Source organism: Amia ocellicauda, chromosome 8, assembly GCF_036373705.1.
Source record: "Amia ocellicauda isolate fAmiCal2 chromosome 8, fAmiCal2.hap1, whole genome shotgun sequence".
NCBI classification, from domain to species: Eukaryota; Metazoa; Chordata; class Actinopteri; order Amiiformes; family Amiidae; genus Amia; species Amia ocellicauda.
The window spans coordinates 7,234,489-7,254,458 of NC_089857.1; the positions used below are offsets into that span (position 1 = coordinate 7,234,489).

A 19,970-nucleotide genomic window follows, 5' to 3' on the forward strand; every position below is an offset into this window, starting at 1 on the left:
ACTATATAAAATGAGTGGGTTGGCAGGCAGGCAGATTGGGGGAGGTAATGAATTAAAAATACAACAACAACAACACATATGCACACACATGCACAGTGCTTTTTTCCAAATTCAGTATCTATTATTTTTCACTTATTTTTTCACAGCTGTCTGTTAGGATGTTAGGGGCACCTGAACCCCTATTTTATTTGAGATTTTTTGTTTCTTACTGACTGTTTGGTGTCAGTGGGTGGGTGTACGTGTCTGGTTTTTTTTTTCCCCCGGTGTGCGACTGCATCTCTCTCTTGCTTTGAGCCGTTGGGTCTTCCGTTGTGCGTCTCTCTGTGTGTCAGAATGGGTGTGTGCGTTTCTCTGCCTGCGTGTCCCTGTTTCTTCCAGAGGCTTTGCCAGGTTTTCATTAGCAGTCCTGCCCACTCTCTCCAGGCTGTGGTGTGTTTCTGAGGCCCAGGGTCAGGGCCCTGCGGGGTGTGAAGCCAGATCCTCATCCTGCCAAGCCCTACGTCTCCTGATCCTCCCCTACCAGAGCAGCAGTTTCCACCCGACAGGCAGTAGCTGTTTGGACAGAGTCATACAATAATAACCCCTTCGGTCAGCTTGGACACCACTTCTTGAGCATAAATGCTAACTATGTATTTGGCCGGGGGTTGGGGGTGGTTTGACTGCTGTGGTGGGAGCGTTGAAGTTCAGCCCAGATTAACTTTCAAAATGCTCAGACCCTGTTTCTAGCACTGAAAACTATGCTAAACATCCATTAAAGTCTCCATTAGAACCTCATGTACAGTGAGGGGAAAAAAGTATTTGATACCCTGCTGATTTTGTACATTTGCCCACTGACAAAGAAATGATCAGTCTATAATTTTAATGGTAGGTGTATTTTAACAGTGAGAGACCGAATAACAACAGAAAAATCCAGAAAAACGCATTTCAAAAAAGTTATAAATTGAGTTGCATGTTAATGAGGGAAATAAGTTTGACCCCTTCGACTTAGTACTTGGTGGCAAAACCCTTGTTGGCAATCACAGAGGTCAGACGTTTCTTGTAGTTGGCCACCAGGTTTGCACACATCTCAGGAGGGATTTTGTCCCACTCCTCTTTGCAGATCCTCTCCAAGTCATTAAGGTTTCGAGGCTGACGTTTGGCAACTCGAACCTTCAGCTCCCTCCACAGATTTTCTATGGGATTAAGGTCTGGAGACTGGCTAGGCCACTCCAGGACCTTAATGTGCTTCTTCTTGAGCCACTCCTTTGTTGCCTTGGCTGTGTGTTTTGGGTCATTGTCATGCTGGAATACCCATCCACGACCCATTTTCAATGCCCTGGCTGAGGGAAGGAGGTTCTCACCAAAGATTTGACGGTACATGGCCCCGTCCATCGTCCCTTTGATGCGGTGCAGTTGTCCTGTCCCCTTAGCAGAAAAACACCCCCAAATCATAATGTTTCCACCTACATGTTTGACGGTGGGGATGGTGTTCTTTGGGTCATTCCTCCTCCAAACACGGCGAGTTGAGTTGATGTCAAAGAGCTCGATTTTGGTCTCATCTGACCACAACACTTTCACCCAGTTCTCCTCTGAATCATTCAGATTTTCATTGGCAAACTTCAGACGGGCCTGTACATGTGCTTTCTTGAGCAGGGGGACCTTGTGGGCGCTGCAGGATTTCAGTCCTTCACAGCGTAGTGTGTTACCAATTGTTTTCTTGGTGACTATGGTCCCAGCTGCCCAGCTGATCATTAACAAGAGCCTCCCTTGTAGTTCTGGGCTGATTCCTCACCGTTCTCATGATCATTGAAACTCCACGAGGTGAGATCTTGCATGGAGCCCCAGACCGAGGGAGACTGACAGTTATTTTGTGTTTCTTCCATTTGCGAATAATCGTTGTCACCTTCTCACCAAGCTGCTTGGCAATGGTCTTGTAGCCCATTCCAGCCTTGTGTAGGTCTACAATCTTGTCCCTGACATCCATGGACAGCTCTTTGGACTTGGCCATGGTGGAGAGTTTGGAATCTGATTCATTGATTGCTTCTGTGGACAGGTGTCTTTTATACAGGTAACGAGCTGAGATTAGGAGCACTCCCTTTAAGAGAGTGCCCCTAATCTCAGCTCATTGCCTGTATAAAAGACACCTGGGAGCCAGAAATCTTGCTGATTGATAGGGGATCAAATACTTATTTCCCTCATTAACATGCAAATCAATTTGTAACTTTTTTTGAAATGTGTTTTTCTGGCTTTTGTTGCTGTTATTCTGTCTCTCACTGTTAAAATACACCTACCATTAAAATTATAGACTGATAATTTCTTTGTCAGTGGGCAAACGTACAAAATCAGCAGGGGATCAAATAATTTTTTCCCTCACTGTAAGACCATATTTATGTGCCAGGGAAGTCACAAAATGAGAGAAATCAATAAATGGGAAATTCATAAAATAATAATAAAATAAGTGCTTTCCTGACAGGGTTTCTTACTCTAAAGTTTAGAAGGGGAAGGACTGGTTCACCACATAATATCTTAGCTTCCATTGATGTACCTTACCCTGTTTTACTGTTCCCAAATGGCCCGTGTTCCTAAGCTGGCAAATTTGCCTTTGTCAAAATGATCAGAAATTGCTCACATGCATACTTGCCCATCAGATGTCCAGGAACTGTTCCGCCACTGAAGGTCGGTCAGCTCTTTTTTCTGCAGTGTTTTGACAGTCTGTGCTGCTTCAGAGCCTTGTAAACCTCAGGCAGCATTATCTTTACCGTGGGGAAACTGAATATACTGGTGAAATAATATCCTTTAGAAGGAGATGGTCAGTGTGAGTAGTGGAGTGCTGAGCTAGTGCTTTCTGGGTGTAAAATGAGGCCTTTAGACATCCAGCCCCCAGTGTCTGCTGGCCTCCCTGTTTGGAGGATGACTGGTTGTCCATCAAGACCTAAGGAAAGCCTTTGTAGATGAGCTGTAAATGTTAACTTTGTGTTATTTTTAGTAAAACCATGCTAAATGACTTAATGATAAGGAATTTAATGTCTAGAGAATCTAACTCCATGTGTGTATCATAGTCTCAGTAAAACAAGATGACAATAAGGTCACATGGATTATTTGCAGTGCAGAGGTCCTGGGTTCGAGTTTGTCAGTCTTGTAGCCTGCTCCCTAGATGCACAGTGGACCTGCCTGCCAAAGTCTTACAATAAGTAAATCAAATTATTGTAGTGCTTCAGTACACATTTGTTAGTGGTTTTTACATTTCTGTCATGACGTTGACATCAATGTACTGTGCTTTGATGCTTCTCTGGACCCTGCAGGGACTGCAGCATTGACTAAATCTGAACAAGACTGCAGCTCAGATAGATGCCAGCCTGCACAGTATTATGGCATAATCTGTGCGCATGACTTACATACTGAGGGAAATGCCTAGAAAATAAAAATGGGAGCAATCCTTGGATCTTAGCTGAAAACTTGAAGAAGTTAACTGCACACCCAGGAAGATCTGTAGATTCTCTTTCATCTGGGAAAGGTTGTTGAACCAGTGTTTCATGTTGGATTTTGTTAGGCTTGTTATGCTCTTCAGAAAAGGTCAGTAAATTTAATGTTTTTAAGTTTGTGTTGATATTTGTGTTTGGGTTGGGTTACAGGGCAACTCAAGAGTTATCACCTACTGGCAAATAAGATGGTGCAGAGAGAGCCCAACTGGCTCAAAGTGCCCATAGCTCTCAAATATCTCTCATCTCCTCATTCTTGTGTTTATTAATTTATTTATGAGCTGCAATGAGCATGCTTAGAATGCTAGCTCAGGACACCATAGCTTTTCAGCTCTCCCAGTTGAAAGTGGGCAGTCTCCTCTGACTCCACAAGCCCCATGGACCGTGAGCCAAGGTTTAAAACAGCTGTGCCATATGCATTGCTTACTATACACAGATATTCTGCCTACCCCCACACACGGTAGATTGAGAGGATTTTTATAATTTATGAAAAATTTCAGCCAGTTATGCGCACACCCCTCTGCACACTGCTGCACAGTGTGGAGTTGGCAGAACTATGCCCCTGCCCCCCACTGTGTTGAAAGACCGAGAGATCAACAGTGCCCTCTCCCCCAGTCCTGCCAGTGCCGCTGTCCAAATGCTTTCCACAATCATTGGCCCTGCTGCCAGCCCCTGCCATCCCCCTGAAGCTCAGTCTGACTGTGGGAAAACAGCACAGCAACAGGAGGCCTGCCTTCAGAGCTGTTGTGAGAGCCCCCCCCGCTGCCTCTTTCTTTCGACCAGCCTGTAGTCTGAGAGGGGAGCTCATTGCACAGGCTTTGTGGTGGCGCCTGGTGGTTTCCAAGTGTGGGCTGCACCATTTCGCACTGTACCTTTTAAGTACTTTCTCTAGATCAGGGTTTTCTCGTCCGCATGTGCCCTTGTAAAATATTTTATGAACATCTCCAAGGCCCAAACTGTGCTGATATCCCAGACAGAGCAGTTTGTTTGGGTTCCACTGCACCTGTCAAAGTGACTGCTGTACACCAGCTGTTTCGGTGTCGATGTTATCTTAGCTATTTTCTTGTCTCTTTCGTAGGATTACTTGTTGAAATTATTTTTCATTATGCCCCCCCTTCCCGACCGCTCACAGACACAGAGAAATGTAATGTCAGTTTTGCAGATACCATTAGGACTGGGTTAAGGGGTTAAAGACTTTGATGTCGGTTTGGCTTTGCCTTCCCAGGGCGGTTCTGTTTGGTGAGTCAGGGCTTGTAATGGAGGAAGGATGAGCAATACCTCTCCCAGCCCTCCCCCCTCCAATCAGTCCTGCGAACAGTTCCCAAAGCAACTGCCAGACTCCTGAGGGCACCAAAACACCAGGCCATCAGCGACCCTTTAATTTAACCAGCAGCTTCCTGTGGCATAGCTAACTGGTTGTCTGGCTTAATTTATCGATTCCTCGTGTTCCCAGATGACACCCAGGCTGACATAACACAGACTTTTCAGCCAGTCCTGCATGAATCGAGTCTCTGTGCGGTCGGGTTGTGTCCAGGGGGTGTGAAAGTTATTTTGCACTTCACTGTCTGGCCTTCTCCTCTAAGGTGCTGGCAGCATTGGGAGTTTCAAGGCTTCTCTGCCGTGGCTTGTTTTGACATGCCTGTCAAGGTTAACTCGGTTCTACATTCCTGCAGCTCTGTATTCTTTCAGATTGCCCCTTACTGTTATTACTGTTATTTTAGTGCTTGCTCTTCAGAGGTGTGATCTTTTGCACTTGGGCATTGTGACACCTCGTGGTGAACAAGGTCCCCCCTGTTTATCAAGCTCTCATGGTTATTGTTATGCTTATTCTTTTATTTTCCTCTGAAAATTCTAGGGGAGAATTTGTAGGGAGACAATTTGCAGGAATTTAATACTGTCAGTTCAAAGAAAGTGACAGGCTCCAGTGCCTGAGAAACAGTCCTGTGGGATTTTACTTCTGTCTGAACTCTCAATGGGGAATGTGTTTGTGTGTGAGTGTGCGTGGAGGGAAAGGATGAGTTTATTTGGGTGCACTTGTGAAAATAGTTACCCCAGAGTAGTTTTTGGAGCGACGATTAGAATTGAAAACCAGATTCCCTTTACCCAGAGTCAGCCTGCGTCATTGATATAATAAGTGAATGGCAGAACGGGGTCCTCCCCGAGCAATGATCTCATCAAGGCCATCTCTTGTCGCAGCGTGTGTTGTGCAAGTGCCCGGGCCTCCTCCGCCTCTCCCTCCACTCTACTCCTATTTCGACACCACTCATTAACTTCTCACACTGCTGAAGTAGACATCTGAAGCCTCGCTTTGAAAGCGTGCACGCCCGGCTTTGTTTGATTTTTGAGGGAGATGAGAGAGAGGGAGCGGACGCTCAGTTCAAAGCGGAGCCGCTGTCAGGTTCCTGTGTGATGCTGTGATGCTGTTCCATGTTCTAATTAGAGACGTGATTGAACCGCTCCTGGCACACGCTCTGCTCCGGCGTTTACATTGGAGCTAACATGCACTGAAACGGATAACAAAAAAAAAAAGCGAATTCATTCACTTATTGAAGCTTCAGGACCGATGAATGTACCTATACTATAAGTACAACTTTTTATTTATTCGCTTCCTCGAATAAATACACAATGCTTCTCTCGACTCCATTCCTGTCTCACTCACTGCATCTGCTCACCTGAGTGCTGCACCAGGGCCGTATCCATATCCGCCTGTCTCACTCTCACATCACACAATATCTTTCCATTTTCTTCCCTCCCCCCCACCACTTCCTTCCCTCTCACTCTTTTCAGTAGATCATTGACCGCCCCCCCCCCCCTCTCCTGTAGGCCAGGGCTGTGAGTGACAGTGCTGGGCTGTGTGCCTGCCTGGATGGCCTCAGTCTCTCTGTACTCAGTCCATTAAACCGCTGAGCTCTGCACTGTAACAACAGGCTCACACACCACTCACTGGGTCTCTTTCATCTGTTGCTCTATTCTTCTCCAGTATTCCCCCCACCCCCTTCTCTTCAGCTCTCTCCATCTCTCTCTCTCTCTCTCTCTCTCTTCCCTCTCACTCCATTTCATTCCATGCACTGTCTCATCCCTGCACAGCTTGTTTTGGGATCATGAAGTTTCAAATCCTGTTTACACATTTGCTTACAAAGCTGTTTGAGAGCTTCTCGCAGGCTTCAGGACACAACTGGTCTGTGCCACTTTGGACCCCTTCTGAACTGTAAGATGACTGCCCACTATCTACTAGCTCCAGAAAAACACAACCGACGTACAGCTCTGGAAAAAATTTAGACCACTGCAAAATTATCAGTTTCTCTGGTTTTACTATTTATAGGTATGTGTTTGGGTAAAATGAACATTTTTGACAACTACTGACAACATTTCTCCCAAATAAAAAAATGAATGCAATGGCTGCCATACATGTAGAGAAGCTGATTTAAGAAAAATTAGCAGTGGTCTCTTAATTTTTTCCAGAGCTGTATATTTAAAAAATTATTCACACCAATTCAATTAATATTTACAGAGACCAAACTTTTGTATCATGGAGGTTTCAGCCCTTGTGTATGTGAGCCATTGCCAGGTGCTGGATAGTTTGTGTATGTTTGTGCTTGAGTGAATTGTGTGCGGCAGACATGGACTTAAAACACGCTCCAGGGCAGGGGCAGTCTCATTGGGAGCATGTTGATCGTGTGTGGGTATGTGCCTGTCAAGCATCCGTGAGAGAGGGAGAGTGTGCGTGTGCACCTGTGTGTTCGTGTTATTTTGTTGTCGATGGTGCTGGGTGGCTTCAACTGTGCGCTCCAGATAATGATATCGGCACTCTACACAGCCCCCCCCCACCTCCGAGATCAGCGCCACACGGCCCACCCTCTGCCTGTTCTGTGCCTGGACCACACATGCGGCTCGGTTTTCTTTTTACTTAGTTTCCAGGATGATATTTAGTTTTTCCCTCTTAGGATCTTCATGGGGCCGACCTCTGACTGTATACAAGTGCGTGTGTGTGCGTGCGCTCCACCTCAAAATAATACACAATCCAACACATCGCTGTGAACAGGAATACGGTCCCTGTCGTCTCAGTCCTTCAGAAGGCTGCTCCTACCTGGCATCCAAACCAGCACAGCAGCACTGCTCAGCAGAGAAGGAAATCTGAAAATTAAAAACCCCAAGACCAATCTAAAGACACAAGCAAGAGCTGGGAAACAGGAAATTAATTGAAGTTATTGGCTATGTGAATTCACATCCCCTAGAGCTAATTTCTCCTCTACTCACTTTCTCATTAAGGTCAGGCTAGATACTGATTGAATGCTTGTTTTATTTATTTATTTATATATATATATATATATATATATATATATATATATATATATATATATGTGTGTGTGTGTGTGTCCGTCCTGTGTAGGGGTGTCAGAGATGTCCCTGTGTGAGGGGGTCTGTCTCGCACACTAGGTAAGCTGACTTCACTCTGCTCCCTCAGCACTTTCACTCTCTGCTGTCCAACACACTCCTCCCTGCCTCTGCTTCTCTTTTTTTACCCCCCGTCACTTAGGGCTGTGTGCTCTCTCTCTCTGACTTATTCACTGCAGGTTTTTCTAACAAATACCATGCCCTTCCCCCCCCCCCCCTGCTCTCCTAGTCTGTCCTCAGTTCTCTTGTGTGCTCTCTCTCTCCCTCCCCCTTTCCTTTACCCTGCTATGACTTGGCTTCCCTCTCTCCGACTCCTTACCAGAAGCATTTCAAACGGACCTTTTCCTTCCTCCCCCCTTATTTTAATTCTCCTACGTATGCACGCCTGCTCCCCTGCATCCCACCTCTCCCTCTCCTCACACTTCTTCCTTTCTCTCTCTCTTTTCCTGACGTGTTGTAAGTACCAGACACATACCAGCATAACTCTTCACAGAGACGGTGCGGACCCCCACGGTAAATGGCCTCTTGTTTGGGGTTGAGATGCACCTCTTATAGTTAGTAGTGGCTCAGTCAGTACAGTGTTTTTTTACACACAGAAGCACAGTTTGTATGTGTCCATTGTTTCCTTTAACAAAGCCAAGGTTTGCATTTGAACAGTGTGTGCTCCCTTTGAGCAGAAGCCTGGCTCTTGTCAGCAATATTGGGCTCACTGGGCTGTGCTGAATGGCTGTCTGTGGTGAGCACTGATTCCTCTGGACAGCTGTGCTCCGTACAGGTCAGGCCTGCCGAGTCCAGAGGAGGAGAGGGAAGGGAAGGGAGGGAGAAAACACAGTAGAGCTTTAGCGATGGGCAGAGCACATTCAGGTGGGAATTAGTGAACGATGTACATCGCGGACAGTGGTCTGTGAGTCACATAGGTAAGTGACTGTGTTATAGCCTCAGTACTGCAGCTACAGTCTCTCTGGGGCTGCTGGTGGTGTCAGTTGAGTTGTATTTATTGTCGTTTTTGGCGTTATTGTTGTAGTTGCTGATATCGCAGTAACTCACACTGTTGTAGGTGCTGTCAATGTAGTGTTTGGTAGAGATTTTTTGTATTGTGGATATAGTATTAACAATAGGTGGTGGTTGTTTTAATGTTTTAACTGTTACTGTTTTAATAGTTGATGTTTTATGTGTCAGAAGTACTAGGCCTCATTCACTTTTTTTTTTTTTTTCCTCAATCCAGTGAAGCTTTCAACTCACTAATTTAAAAGGAGAGCCGGGGTGGGTGTGGGGGGGGAGCAGCAGGAGTAGAGCGAGCGATCAGATCGATTAAGTAGTAGCGGTGAAGATGTTTTGCAGAATAAAGTGGCTCTCCACAACTGCAGTGATGGGGCTCCACATACATATTTAATTTAAATGATTTTATCTATTCACATGTGTATGCTCATCTATCACTCGTGTGTCCTCCTAAGACTGGTACCCAAGCTGTGCTCTGTGTTACAGTAGCGCTGTCTCCCTCTTCAGGGTCTATACAACTGAAAGACATTTCATTCTTAGGGTTTTCATTAATCTTAAAGGCATACATGGCTCTGCAAAGGGGAGAATAAAGGATACTAGAGAAGCGAATGGAGGCCCTTCACTCTTCATTTTCCTGTTTGAAAATATTTTATCATTGAATAAGTTGAAGAAAAATGTGTTTTTCTGGTAGAAACAAAAGTTCTCTTATAGGATTGTAAAGAAGGTTTCTCATGTAGGTGCACACTGGGCTCAGGCAACCTGGCTGTGTTACGGACTGGTGCTCACATAGACAAGGTCTGAGTGGCCAGCTGGGCCTGTTAACTATTAGGCCACTCAATTTCAATTTCAATTTCAACTGGCATTCAAAGCGGTTCTAGTTCCCCTTTCAATGCTTTCCCAGAATCCAAATGTGACTGACACTAGTCACCATAAAAGACGAGTCTCGGTGCACAGCAGTGAGACTCTAGGGGTCTTGTTAGGCCAGGCTGAGATTGCCTGAGCCGACCTCTGCATACCTCAGTGGGCCGTCCCGGTAGGAGCAGAACGATCTGGTCATTAGAGGAGGATCTGGCCCTAACTGTGAAATGGTAGATGACGCATAAATCCTCACCCCACACCCCGTTCACTGGAGTGCTCCTGTGACAATGGGGGTGAAATACAGAAATATGCATTCAAGAAGGAAAAAGGGGGTCCGTGCAGAACCTGGGCCCTTTTCATTACCAAGCAGAAGCTGCCCATCAACACGGCTCCCGTTTCAGAAACCAGATGCCCGTCTCTGAGGGCGTCTGTGATGCCCAGCTCTTGGAGCAGGGGCTGCTGCTACTGTTGTCATCCAGGAGATTTTGTTACTGATTGACGTGGCTGTTCTGGACATGTAATGGAAACTTTCCTTCCCTCATCGTGCAAATGAGAAAGCGGAAAGCTGACCTCTTGCCATTGATCCACACTGTGTGTGTGTGTGTCTCTCTCTCTCTCTCTCTCTCTCTCTCTCTCTCCATCTTTCAGCTGCAACCACTAGCCCACACTACCCTCCTCCCTCTCAAACTCCCTTTTTCTCTCTCCCCATCTCAGCATGCTGTGTCCTAGACTCAGAACCCCCCCCACAGAGACAGTGCTATATTTAGCACTGAGGGATTGGTACTGCACCTGCTCTCTCTCTGTATCTGTCTTTTTTATAATTATTATTGCCTTCCTGCTTCTCTAACTCTCCAAGACTGGGAAAGAACAATGGGTCTGTATGTGAGTTTTCATGTACTGCCAGTCTAGCTCATATCACTTTAGTGCTGCGCCTTTGTGCTGTTCACGTGGGATTACTGTAGACTTCCAAAAAAAAGATCTCCTAATTCCTTGTAACTGTCCCATACAATCTCTCTCTCGCTCACACGCACACTCTACCTCTCTTCTCCTCTCTCTGTGCTGTGATTCTCCCTCCCCCCCCCTCTTTATCTGTCTGTCTCTTCCTCTGTTGTTCACTGCAGGTTTTTCTTGCACATTGTCACACTCCTCCCTTTCTCCCACTGTGAGTCCCTCTCTTCCCTCCCTCTCCCTCTTGCCCTGCCCCCCCTCATTTTCACTGTCTGTTTCCTTCTCTAACTCACTAATTTCCCCCTCACACATGCCATTCCTCCTCTCTTTATAGTTCTTACGTACGCCCCCTCCCCCTACTCTTTCTTGCTCGCTCACTCTTTCTATCTGTGTGGCTGGACTGTAATGCTATACTGTAACATAGCCAGGGTTCTCTACACAGTGAGTCAGCATTTCTCAATCTCTCTCTCTCTCTCTCTCTGCCGCAAATATAAAGACACACCCAAAACAGGACAATCAGAGGGACACAGCCATATACAGACACACACCTGCACCCAACATCAAGAAAGTTGAAAAGTTACAGACAGATGTGCATCAGACCTCAAAAGGCTTTAGGAAAATAAGTCTGAATATAGACCACAAAACTCCGATACAAACTTTAATTTTTCCCTGAGACATTGTCCTGACGTGCAGAAGAAAGGAAAGAAAATGCAAATCTTTTACATTGATTGGGAAAAGTAGACCAATAAAGACTGCAGTGTTGTGGCCTGAACAGGAGTCTTTGTCTTTATCTCATGTGTTGAGTATTCTCCAAGGTACAGACAAAGTTAACCCCAAGGGACTACTTCAAGTTCAAACAATAGATCAAAAGAATGGGGGTCAAGGGCTCAAGTGAAAGTGAAGTTTAGATGAAATCAGAGCTGGAGGAGGAAAAAAAAAAAACTATTTCAGAGTTATGCAACGAGCTACCCAGGCATGCATTTTGAAGACTCACTGATGGACAAGCTTCTCAGATTTGCCTACTAAGGAAACCAAAGCGCTGGATGAGCTAAATGGTCTCCTCTTGATTTGTAAGCTTTTTTCTCCTGCCCTTGTGTGCAGTTTGAGATGCACACTCACTCTCACACTGCCCTCCTGCCTGCGCACACAGCCTCCGCCACACCCCCCACAGTGTGTCAGCTCTCCGGCCTACTGTGCTTGTGTAACCACCTACTGTCTTCAGGTTTGTGTCATGGAAGGAGTGGGAAAAGCTTTCTCCAAACTGATTTGAGCATTTGTGTTTATGTACTGAATAAAAAGCCACTGAAAGCTCAGTAACAGTGGGAGCTGCTATCGAGGATTATGCAATAGTCCTCTGGCATCCTGTATTGGAGTGTACATGCCAACACGTGCACGCATTTTCTTGTTATCAATCTGTACCTGCACACTGGTGCGTATGTGTGTGTGGGGGCAGGTGTGTGTGGGTCTGTAGGCATGTTTAGGAGGGTAGCTTTCACTCGCCCCCACCCTCGGCCTGTGCTGAGTTTTCTGACAGGCTCTGAACAATATAGAGCACTGCCAGGGACCATAACTGACTCCCCTTCTCTTGCAAAAGCATAAGCTTAACATTCACGCAAGCAGCAGGAGAGTCCGAGAGGGAGAAGTGTGGGGGATTAAATTTGTTTTGAGTTCCCTAATACCCCTCTATATCTCTTTCTATTGGGGAAACAAGGTCAGGAATGAATTGTATTAATGAACTGGAAAAACGGGTGTCAAAAAGTATTCTAATTTTGCTCTCTCCTCTTCTCTCTTTCTCTCTCTCTCCCTACCTGTCACTTTCCCACTTCACCCCCACCCACTCTCTGTTCGCAGGCTCACATTAAATTCCCCATTGACTACCCCTACTCCCCACCCACATTCAGGTTCCTCACCAAGATGTGGCACCCTAACATCTATGAGGTAAGATACCCCCCCGAGCTAACAGTTACCCAGGGAGGTCAGCCTCTGAGGGAGACCTCCTCGGCTGCTGGGTAAAGTGGAGAGACAGGGAGAGGGTGGGAGGTGGAGTTGACTGAGATGGACAAGAAAACAAGTGTTGGTTAGTGATGAGTGTAGGGGGGGGGTGCTCTGCTGGTCACAGTGGAAGGATTGGGAAAGATGGAGAGATGGAAAAGAGGAAGGGAGGGGGTTAAATTAGTGGTCACAGCGGAAGGACTGAGTGTGAGAGGCAGGTGGGGTGGATGGGATAGAGAGAGCGGGAAGGTGAGGGGTTGTGCTGTGGGTTAGTTGTTGCAGCTGAGGGAAGCTGATTTAATAACCTCTGTGTTTGTGTTTGTCTGTGTGCGTGCACCATCCACAGAACGGCGACGTGTGCATCTCAATCCTGCACCCCCCTGTGGACGACCCCCAGAGTGGAGAGCTGCCCTCCGAGAGGTGGAACCCCACACAGAATGTCAGGTAACAGGGAGGGCATGGAGGTGGTGAGCTGGAGTAGCCTGTGATGTTTGGGGGTGTGTATGTGTGTGGGGGCGTCTGCCTCAAGTTACTGCAGCAGGGGTCCTTCTCAGAGGCAGCCCCCTTTCTTGAATAGATTATATTAGGCCTATAACTGACTGAGGGTGCATAAATGTGTGGTGAACATTAAAACGTGGCAATTATTCAGGTAATTAATCAATCATTATAACAAAAGCTAATTGCACACCTGTATAGACCACACAGTTTCTACTTGCAAGTGTTATAAGGTCTTTGATCAAAACATTGCATTCTATTGAATTGTAACACTTGCTAATAGAGGCAGGAGCATCGTTTTCAAATTAATCAATCACATATGCAATAACATGGCAGCTAATGGGGTATCTGTATAAACACTAACAAATGAGAAGGGGTGTTATATGGTGTCACATATACTACTCCCTTCTGTGGGTTTCTGCATGTCATTAAAAGGGTTTAATTGTATTGGCTATACAGTGAGGGAAAAAAGTATTTGATCCCCTGCTGATTTTGTACGTTTGCCCACTAACAAAGAAATGATCAGTCTATAATTTTAATGGTAGGTGTATTTTAACAGTGAGAGACAGAATAACAACAAAAAAATCCAGAAAAACGCATTTCAAAAAAGTTATAAATTGATTTGCATGTTAATGAAGGAAATAAGTATTTGACCCCTTCGACTTAGTACTTGGTGGCAAAACCCTTATTGGCAATCACAGAGGTCAGACGTTTCTTGTAGTTGGCCACCAGGTTTGCACACATCTCAGGAGGGATTTTGTCCCACTCCTCTTTGCAGATCCTCTCCAAGTCATTAAGGTTTCAAGGCTGACGTTTGGCAACTCAAACCTTCAGCTCCCTCCACAGATTTTCTATGGGATTAAGGTCTGGAGACTGGCTAGGCCACTCCAGGACCTTAATGTGCTTCTTCTTGAGCCACTCCTTTGTTGCCTTGGCTGTGTTTTGGGTCATTGTCATGCTGGAATACCCATCCACGACCCATTTTCAATGCCCTGGCTGAGGGAAGGAGGTTCTCACCCAAGATTTGACGGTACATGGCCCCGTCCATCATCCCTTTGATGCAGTGCAGTTGTCCTGTCCCCTTAGCAGAAAAACACCCCCAAAGCATAATGTTTCCACCTCCATGTTTGACGGTGCGGATGGTGTTCTTGGGGTCATTCCTCCTCCTCCAAACACGGCGAGTTGAGTTGATGCCAAAGAGTTCGATTTTGGTCTCATCTGACCACAACACTTTCACCCAGTTCTCCTCTGAATCATTCAGATGTTCATTGGCAAACTTCAGACAGGCCTGTACATGTGCTTTCTTGAGCAGGGGGCCTTGCGGGCGCTGCAGGATTTCAGTCCTTCACGGCATAGTGTGTTACCAATTGTTTTCTTGGTGATTATGGTCCCAGCTGCCTTGAGATCATTAACAAGATCCTCCCGTGTAGTTCTGGGCTGATTCCTTACCGTTCTCATGATCCTTGAAACTCCACGAGGTGAGATCTTGCATGGAGCCCCAGACCGAGGGAGACTGACAGTTATTTTGTGTTTCTTCCATTTGCGAATAATCGCACCAACTGTTGTCACCTTCTCACCAAGCTGCTTGGCAATGGTCTTGTAGCCCATTCCAGCCTTGTGTAGGTCTACAATCTTGTCCCTGACATCCTTAGACAGCTCTTTGGTCTTGGCCGTGGTGGAGAGTTTGGAATCTGATTGATTGCTTCTGTGGACGGGTGTCTTTTATACAGGTAACAAGCTGAGATTAGGAGCACTCCCTTTAAGAGAGTGCCCCTAATCTCAGCTCATTGCCTGTATAAAAGACACCTGGGACCCAGAAATCTTGCTGATTGATAGGGGATCAAATACTTATTTCCCTCATTAACATGCAAATCAATTTATAACTTTTTTGAAATGCGTTTTTTCTGGATTTTGTTGCTGTTATTCTGTCTCTCACTGTTAAAATACACCTACCATTAAAATTATACTGTTTATTGGGTTGAAGTATTTTACATTGCATGAAATAAAAACAATTCAATTTTTAATACTTATGATTAAAAACATTGACATATCAATCCTTAAAATCACTTAAAAATTTTAAAAACTTTGTGATTTTAACAAAACTAAAACAATTAACTTTTAAAATAAATGTGCTCAAATCAAATAAACAAAACGTGATAAAAGCAAAAACTGCACACCAACAAAAGAGTCAAATACATTGAAAATAACAGAAAATGCATTAGACAAAATAAAGAAACAATTAAAAGGAAAAAATAAAAAACAAACAAAAAAAGTCTAATGCATTTTAAATTAAACCCAAAAACGGTCAATGTATTTGACAACAAAATATAACAAAACTATACCTAAAAAACCCTAAACAATGTATTTTAAAAACAACTAAATCTTTAAAAACAATTAAGATTCATTATTTAAAATCTTCTTTTAAAAACAATCATTCATAAAATCTTTAAAAGATCTTTAAAAGATCTTGGACTCGGGCTCCAGCAGGGGGAACTAACCGTCCCCGGAGGTGGGTCCCATCACGGGATCCTGAGCTCCCCCAGATCTTGTATGCGCCAGTTCTTAAAGGCTTCCTCCTTGCCCCTCTGATGGACCTCCAGATTGACGTAGTCTTTCACAAACACCATGCCCCTCCGCGCGATGACGATCGGGTCCAGCTCCTGCTTATTGAACAAACATATGTTCCGTCCCTCCCACAGTGCCTGCTTCACTGCGCAGACGACACGCCACCAGCACCTCAAGGTAGATATAGAGATTCCCTTGGCTGGACCGTATAGGATCTGCTGGGCGGTCGCCCGCGCAGGAACGGCGAACCTGTGGAGGAACGGAGAAAACAGGAGCCAGACCCTGTGGGCGGAGGGGCACTCACTAAAGATGTGAGCCTCCGTCTCCTTCCCCAAGCAACCCTTATAGGGGCAGGTGTCATAAGGAGCTATGCCCCTTCTGTGCATAAACACTCGGGTGGGGAGACACCGACTCACAGCCATCCAGGAGACATCTTTCTGCGTGTTCGTGAGGCAAACGTGCGTAGCGTTAGCCCAGATAAACCCGGCAGGTTTCGGGAGGGAAATCTTCTATCCGGCTGGTCTCCTGGGCAGATCTCATCTGACTACAGATGGTCTTATAATCCCAGGAGGCCAGCACGACTTTATGGAGACCTACTTCGAGCGCAAAGGCTCGGAGCGCCCTGTAGAACGGCGGGGGATCCCACGAGTGCGGCCTGGTGTTGTCCATGGCGCAGAGGCCGAATGGTCTCAGGCTGCTGGCAAAATAAAAGCGGTTCATGAAACTCACTTTCTTGCCAGCAGCCTGGATGTTCTTGACCACATAAGCCAGCCCCTGCGCCTTTATCAGCCGCACAACGTCCGGGACCCCCCTACCTCCATCCAGGGTACCCTTCACCATCTGCACTCTTTTCAGCCTCTCCATTTTGCTCCCCCAGACAAACCGAAATATAATTCGGGTCACTAATTTTGCGATACCCTTGTCTGGGGGGAAGATCATTCCTACGTAGAGGAGTATCGGGAAGAGGATGGCCTTTACGACCAGCACCTTACCAGCCATCGTCAAGGTCCTTGTGCTCCAGCCGTGGATCTTCTTTTGGACCTTTGCTATGGCCTCCTCCCAGCTCCGGGTGCCCGTGTTGGTCCCGTCGATCGTGATCCCCAGAACCTTGATAAACGGCTTCACAGGGAACACGGTCGGCGGGCCCCGGCCGACAGGCCATGCCCTGGAGAGGTAGACCTCGCTCTTGGCCTTGTTCACAGCGGCCCCCGTCGCCCTGCAGAAGCCGTCCAGCAGTTCCTCGACCCTGGCCACGGACGGAGCGTCCGTGCAGACCACGGCCACGTCGTCCATATAGGCCAGGGCCTTCAGTTGCTCTCCGCCGGAACCCGGGAGATGGAAACCTGTCACCCGGACGTCCCGGCGGATCGCCTGCATGAACGGCTCCAAGCAGAGGACGTACAGCAGGGCCGACAGGGGACAACCCTGCCGGACCCCCGACCTGACCGGAAATGGTTCGGTCAGGTGGCGGTTCACAAGGACCCTGCTGCTTAGGCCGCTGTAGATGATCTTGACCCACTTCCTCAGGCCAAGAGCGAGACCCATCCTCTCCATAACAAGCTGCAGGTATTCGTGGCCCACTCTGTCGAAGGCTTTCTCCTGGTCCAAGCTGATTAGGACCAGGGGAAGCCCTCTCTCGTTCGAGTAGGCCACGACATCCCTGAGCAGCATGGCGTTGTCGGCCGCCGATCTCCCCCGGGCACCACAGACCTGGTCGGGACCCACGACTTGAGGGAGTGGCCGCTGCAGCCGGAGCGTCAGTGCTTTGGCCAGTATCTTGTAGTCGGTGCACAGGAGGCTGACTGGCCGCCAGTTCCTCAGATCTTTCGTGTCTCCCTTCTTGTGAAGAAGGGAGAGGATACTCTTCTTCATCGAAGGGGCCAATCTGCCCTCTCTGTACATCGACCCCAGGACCTGGCCCAGATCTTCCTTATTTTTCTGTTGTTATTCGGTCTCTCACTGTTAAAATACACCTACCATTAAAATTATAGACTGATCATTTCTTTGTTAGTGGGCAAACGTACAAAATCAGCAGGGGATCAAATACTTTTTTCCCTCACTGTATATTCATAGAGTCACGGTCTGTGGTTGGGTGAAAAATATACAATCTCTAGGAATGATGACAGACAGTGACGTCCTTTCCGTTGGTCAGTACCGCACACGCCAGCAAAGGCACGTTTCTCTTCAGCAGAAGCTCCACTACGCACCAAAACATGCATGTCTCTGTCACAAATCGTTTCAAATTAATACGTTGTAATTGATGCAATTGATGAATACTTATCTAACACAACAACTTTGTTAAATAAATATCTATGTAAAAATACATTATTAGAAGATGTATGGAAATGGCATAATAGCAGACCTTTCAACTCTCACGCATGTCGTGTCAGACTCTTGTATTATTGTCCCGATATTATCACAACTTTTTATTGTCACTATTTCAAATTTAACTATAATGGTTGTGACTATTTGTTTTATAAAGGAATATTTTGCAATTACAGCTGTAATTGACTGAACATTAATATAATTTTTTATACATTTTCATTCAATTGCCAGTTTAGCATTGTGAGCTGCAATGAAAATGTCTTACATTGGCGTCCTTGTGGCAATGTTTTCCGGTCACAATAGTGAAATACAAAATGTATAAGACCTATCTAGCTAGCTAATTTATATGGTCTACTTGATTAAACGATTGGCTTGACCTCTCCAAACCACACTCGGACTGCTGCTCTGCGTTTGCAAACAGAACAGTGCGTTCGAGTTCCAGCGAAAACAAAATAAATCGCAATAGCTGGTTGCTATTTGATCGCGTCATCAAAAGCATCATTGTTCGGTAAAATTTATTTGGTCTTCTCACTTGTTCGGCTGAACACCGAAAGTGTTTTTTTTAGCGGAATAATTTCGGTTGCTGAACATTCGGTGCATCCCTAGTATGAAAGTGCAAACTTTAAATAGGGATTTGTTTTAGATAATTGATGTTATTATTCATATTTTTACACTGTATTCTGAAATGCTTGGGTACTCCTTTGTTTGATAGGTTGGAGGATATGAACAGTAGAAGAGGGGTTATGATAGAAAAACACTCAGATTGGATTTGCACCAGAACCATAACATAGAAAAAAGCTGTCGGGGTTTAAAAATACTGAGAACTGAGCTTAATAGTGCAAAATATCGTACTTGTAACAGCTACAGAATTGTGAAATGTAGTACATGTATGGAATACAGTTTAGTAGTATGCAAAATACTAGATGTATTACATGGCAGTATAGTATATATAGGTTGTGTTAAGTAACAAATTGATACACACTGAATTCTATCTGGTATTTAATGCGGCACTTTGGTGTGAGTACTGGACAGATAGGAGCTGTGTGCTGTATTTGGTGTGAACAGTAAGGATGTTGAGGCAGAGGGTTAGACAGAGTTTGTGAGCCTGTCAGAGGTATTGTGTATCGTAGTAAAGATTGTTCCCAGATGTTCTTGCTGTGGGAGTTGAATTGGCCTTTGTCCTCCTGACCTGCGTCTGATTATTTTATTTTATTTTTCTTAATTGAACACTGAGTGAGCAAGTGTGTGTGTCTGTGTGCAGGACCATCCTCCTGAGTGTGATCTCCCTGCTGAACGAGCCCAACACCTTCTCCCCGGCCAACGTGGACGCTTCCGTCATGTTCCGCAAGTGGAGGGACAGCAAGGGCAAGGACAAGGAGTATGCTGAGATCATCAGGTGCGCTGCTCACATGGTCAACACACACACACACACACACACACACACACTGCTGCACACATGACATGAGAGGAGACATGGGGAATACACACAGTACAAACATGTCAACACAGGCCACTACACTGTGCATACATTGAGAGGAAAACGCACTGTACAGACACTGCTCTGCACTATGCGAGACGAGAACACATGCTGTAACACGCGCACACGCTGTAACACATGCAAGCACGCTGTCACACGCACTCTGTTACACACACGCACGCATGCTGTTACACGCACGCATGCACACACGCTGTTACACACACACGCAGGCACGCACGCTGTTAAACACACACATGCTGTTACACACACATGCTGTTACACACACACACACGCACGCACGCATGCACGCTGTTACACACGCACACTGTTACACACGCACGCTGTTACACACACACACATGCAGGCACGCACACTGTTACACAAACGCACACTGTTACACACGCACACGCAGGCACGCACAGTTACACACACACACACACACACACGCACGCATGCTG

The 19,970-nt window shown here is 46.1% G+C and overlaps 1 protein-coding gene across 1 annotated transcript in view; it reads left to right on the plus strand.

The window, feature by feature from the left end:
- ube2r2 (ubiquitin-conjugating enzyme E2R 2) overlaps positions 1 to 19,970 on the plus strand; it is a 38,456-nt gene that overhangs the window by 12,020 nt on the left and 6,466 nt on the right. The window contains exons 2-4 of the mRNA XM_066711947.1: positions 12,510 to 12,596; positions 12,997 to 13,094; positions 19,297 to 19,431. Coding sequence (XP_066568044.1) covers positions 12,510 to 12,596; positions 12,997 to 13,094; positions 19,297 to 19,431 — 320 coding nt within the window. The remainder of the gene's footprint in view (positions 1 to 12,509; positions 12,597 to 12,996; positions 13,095 to 19,296; positions 19,432 to 19,970) is intronic.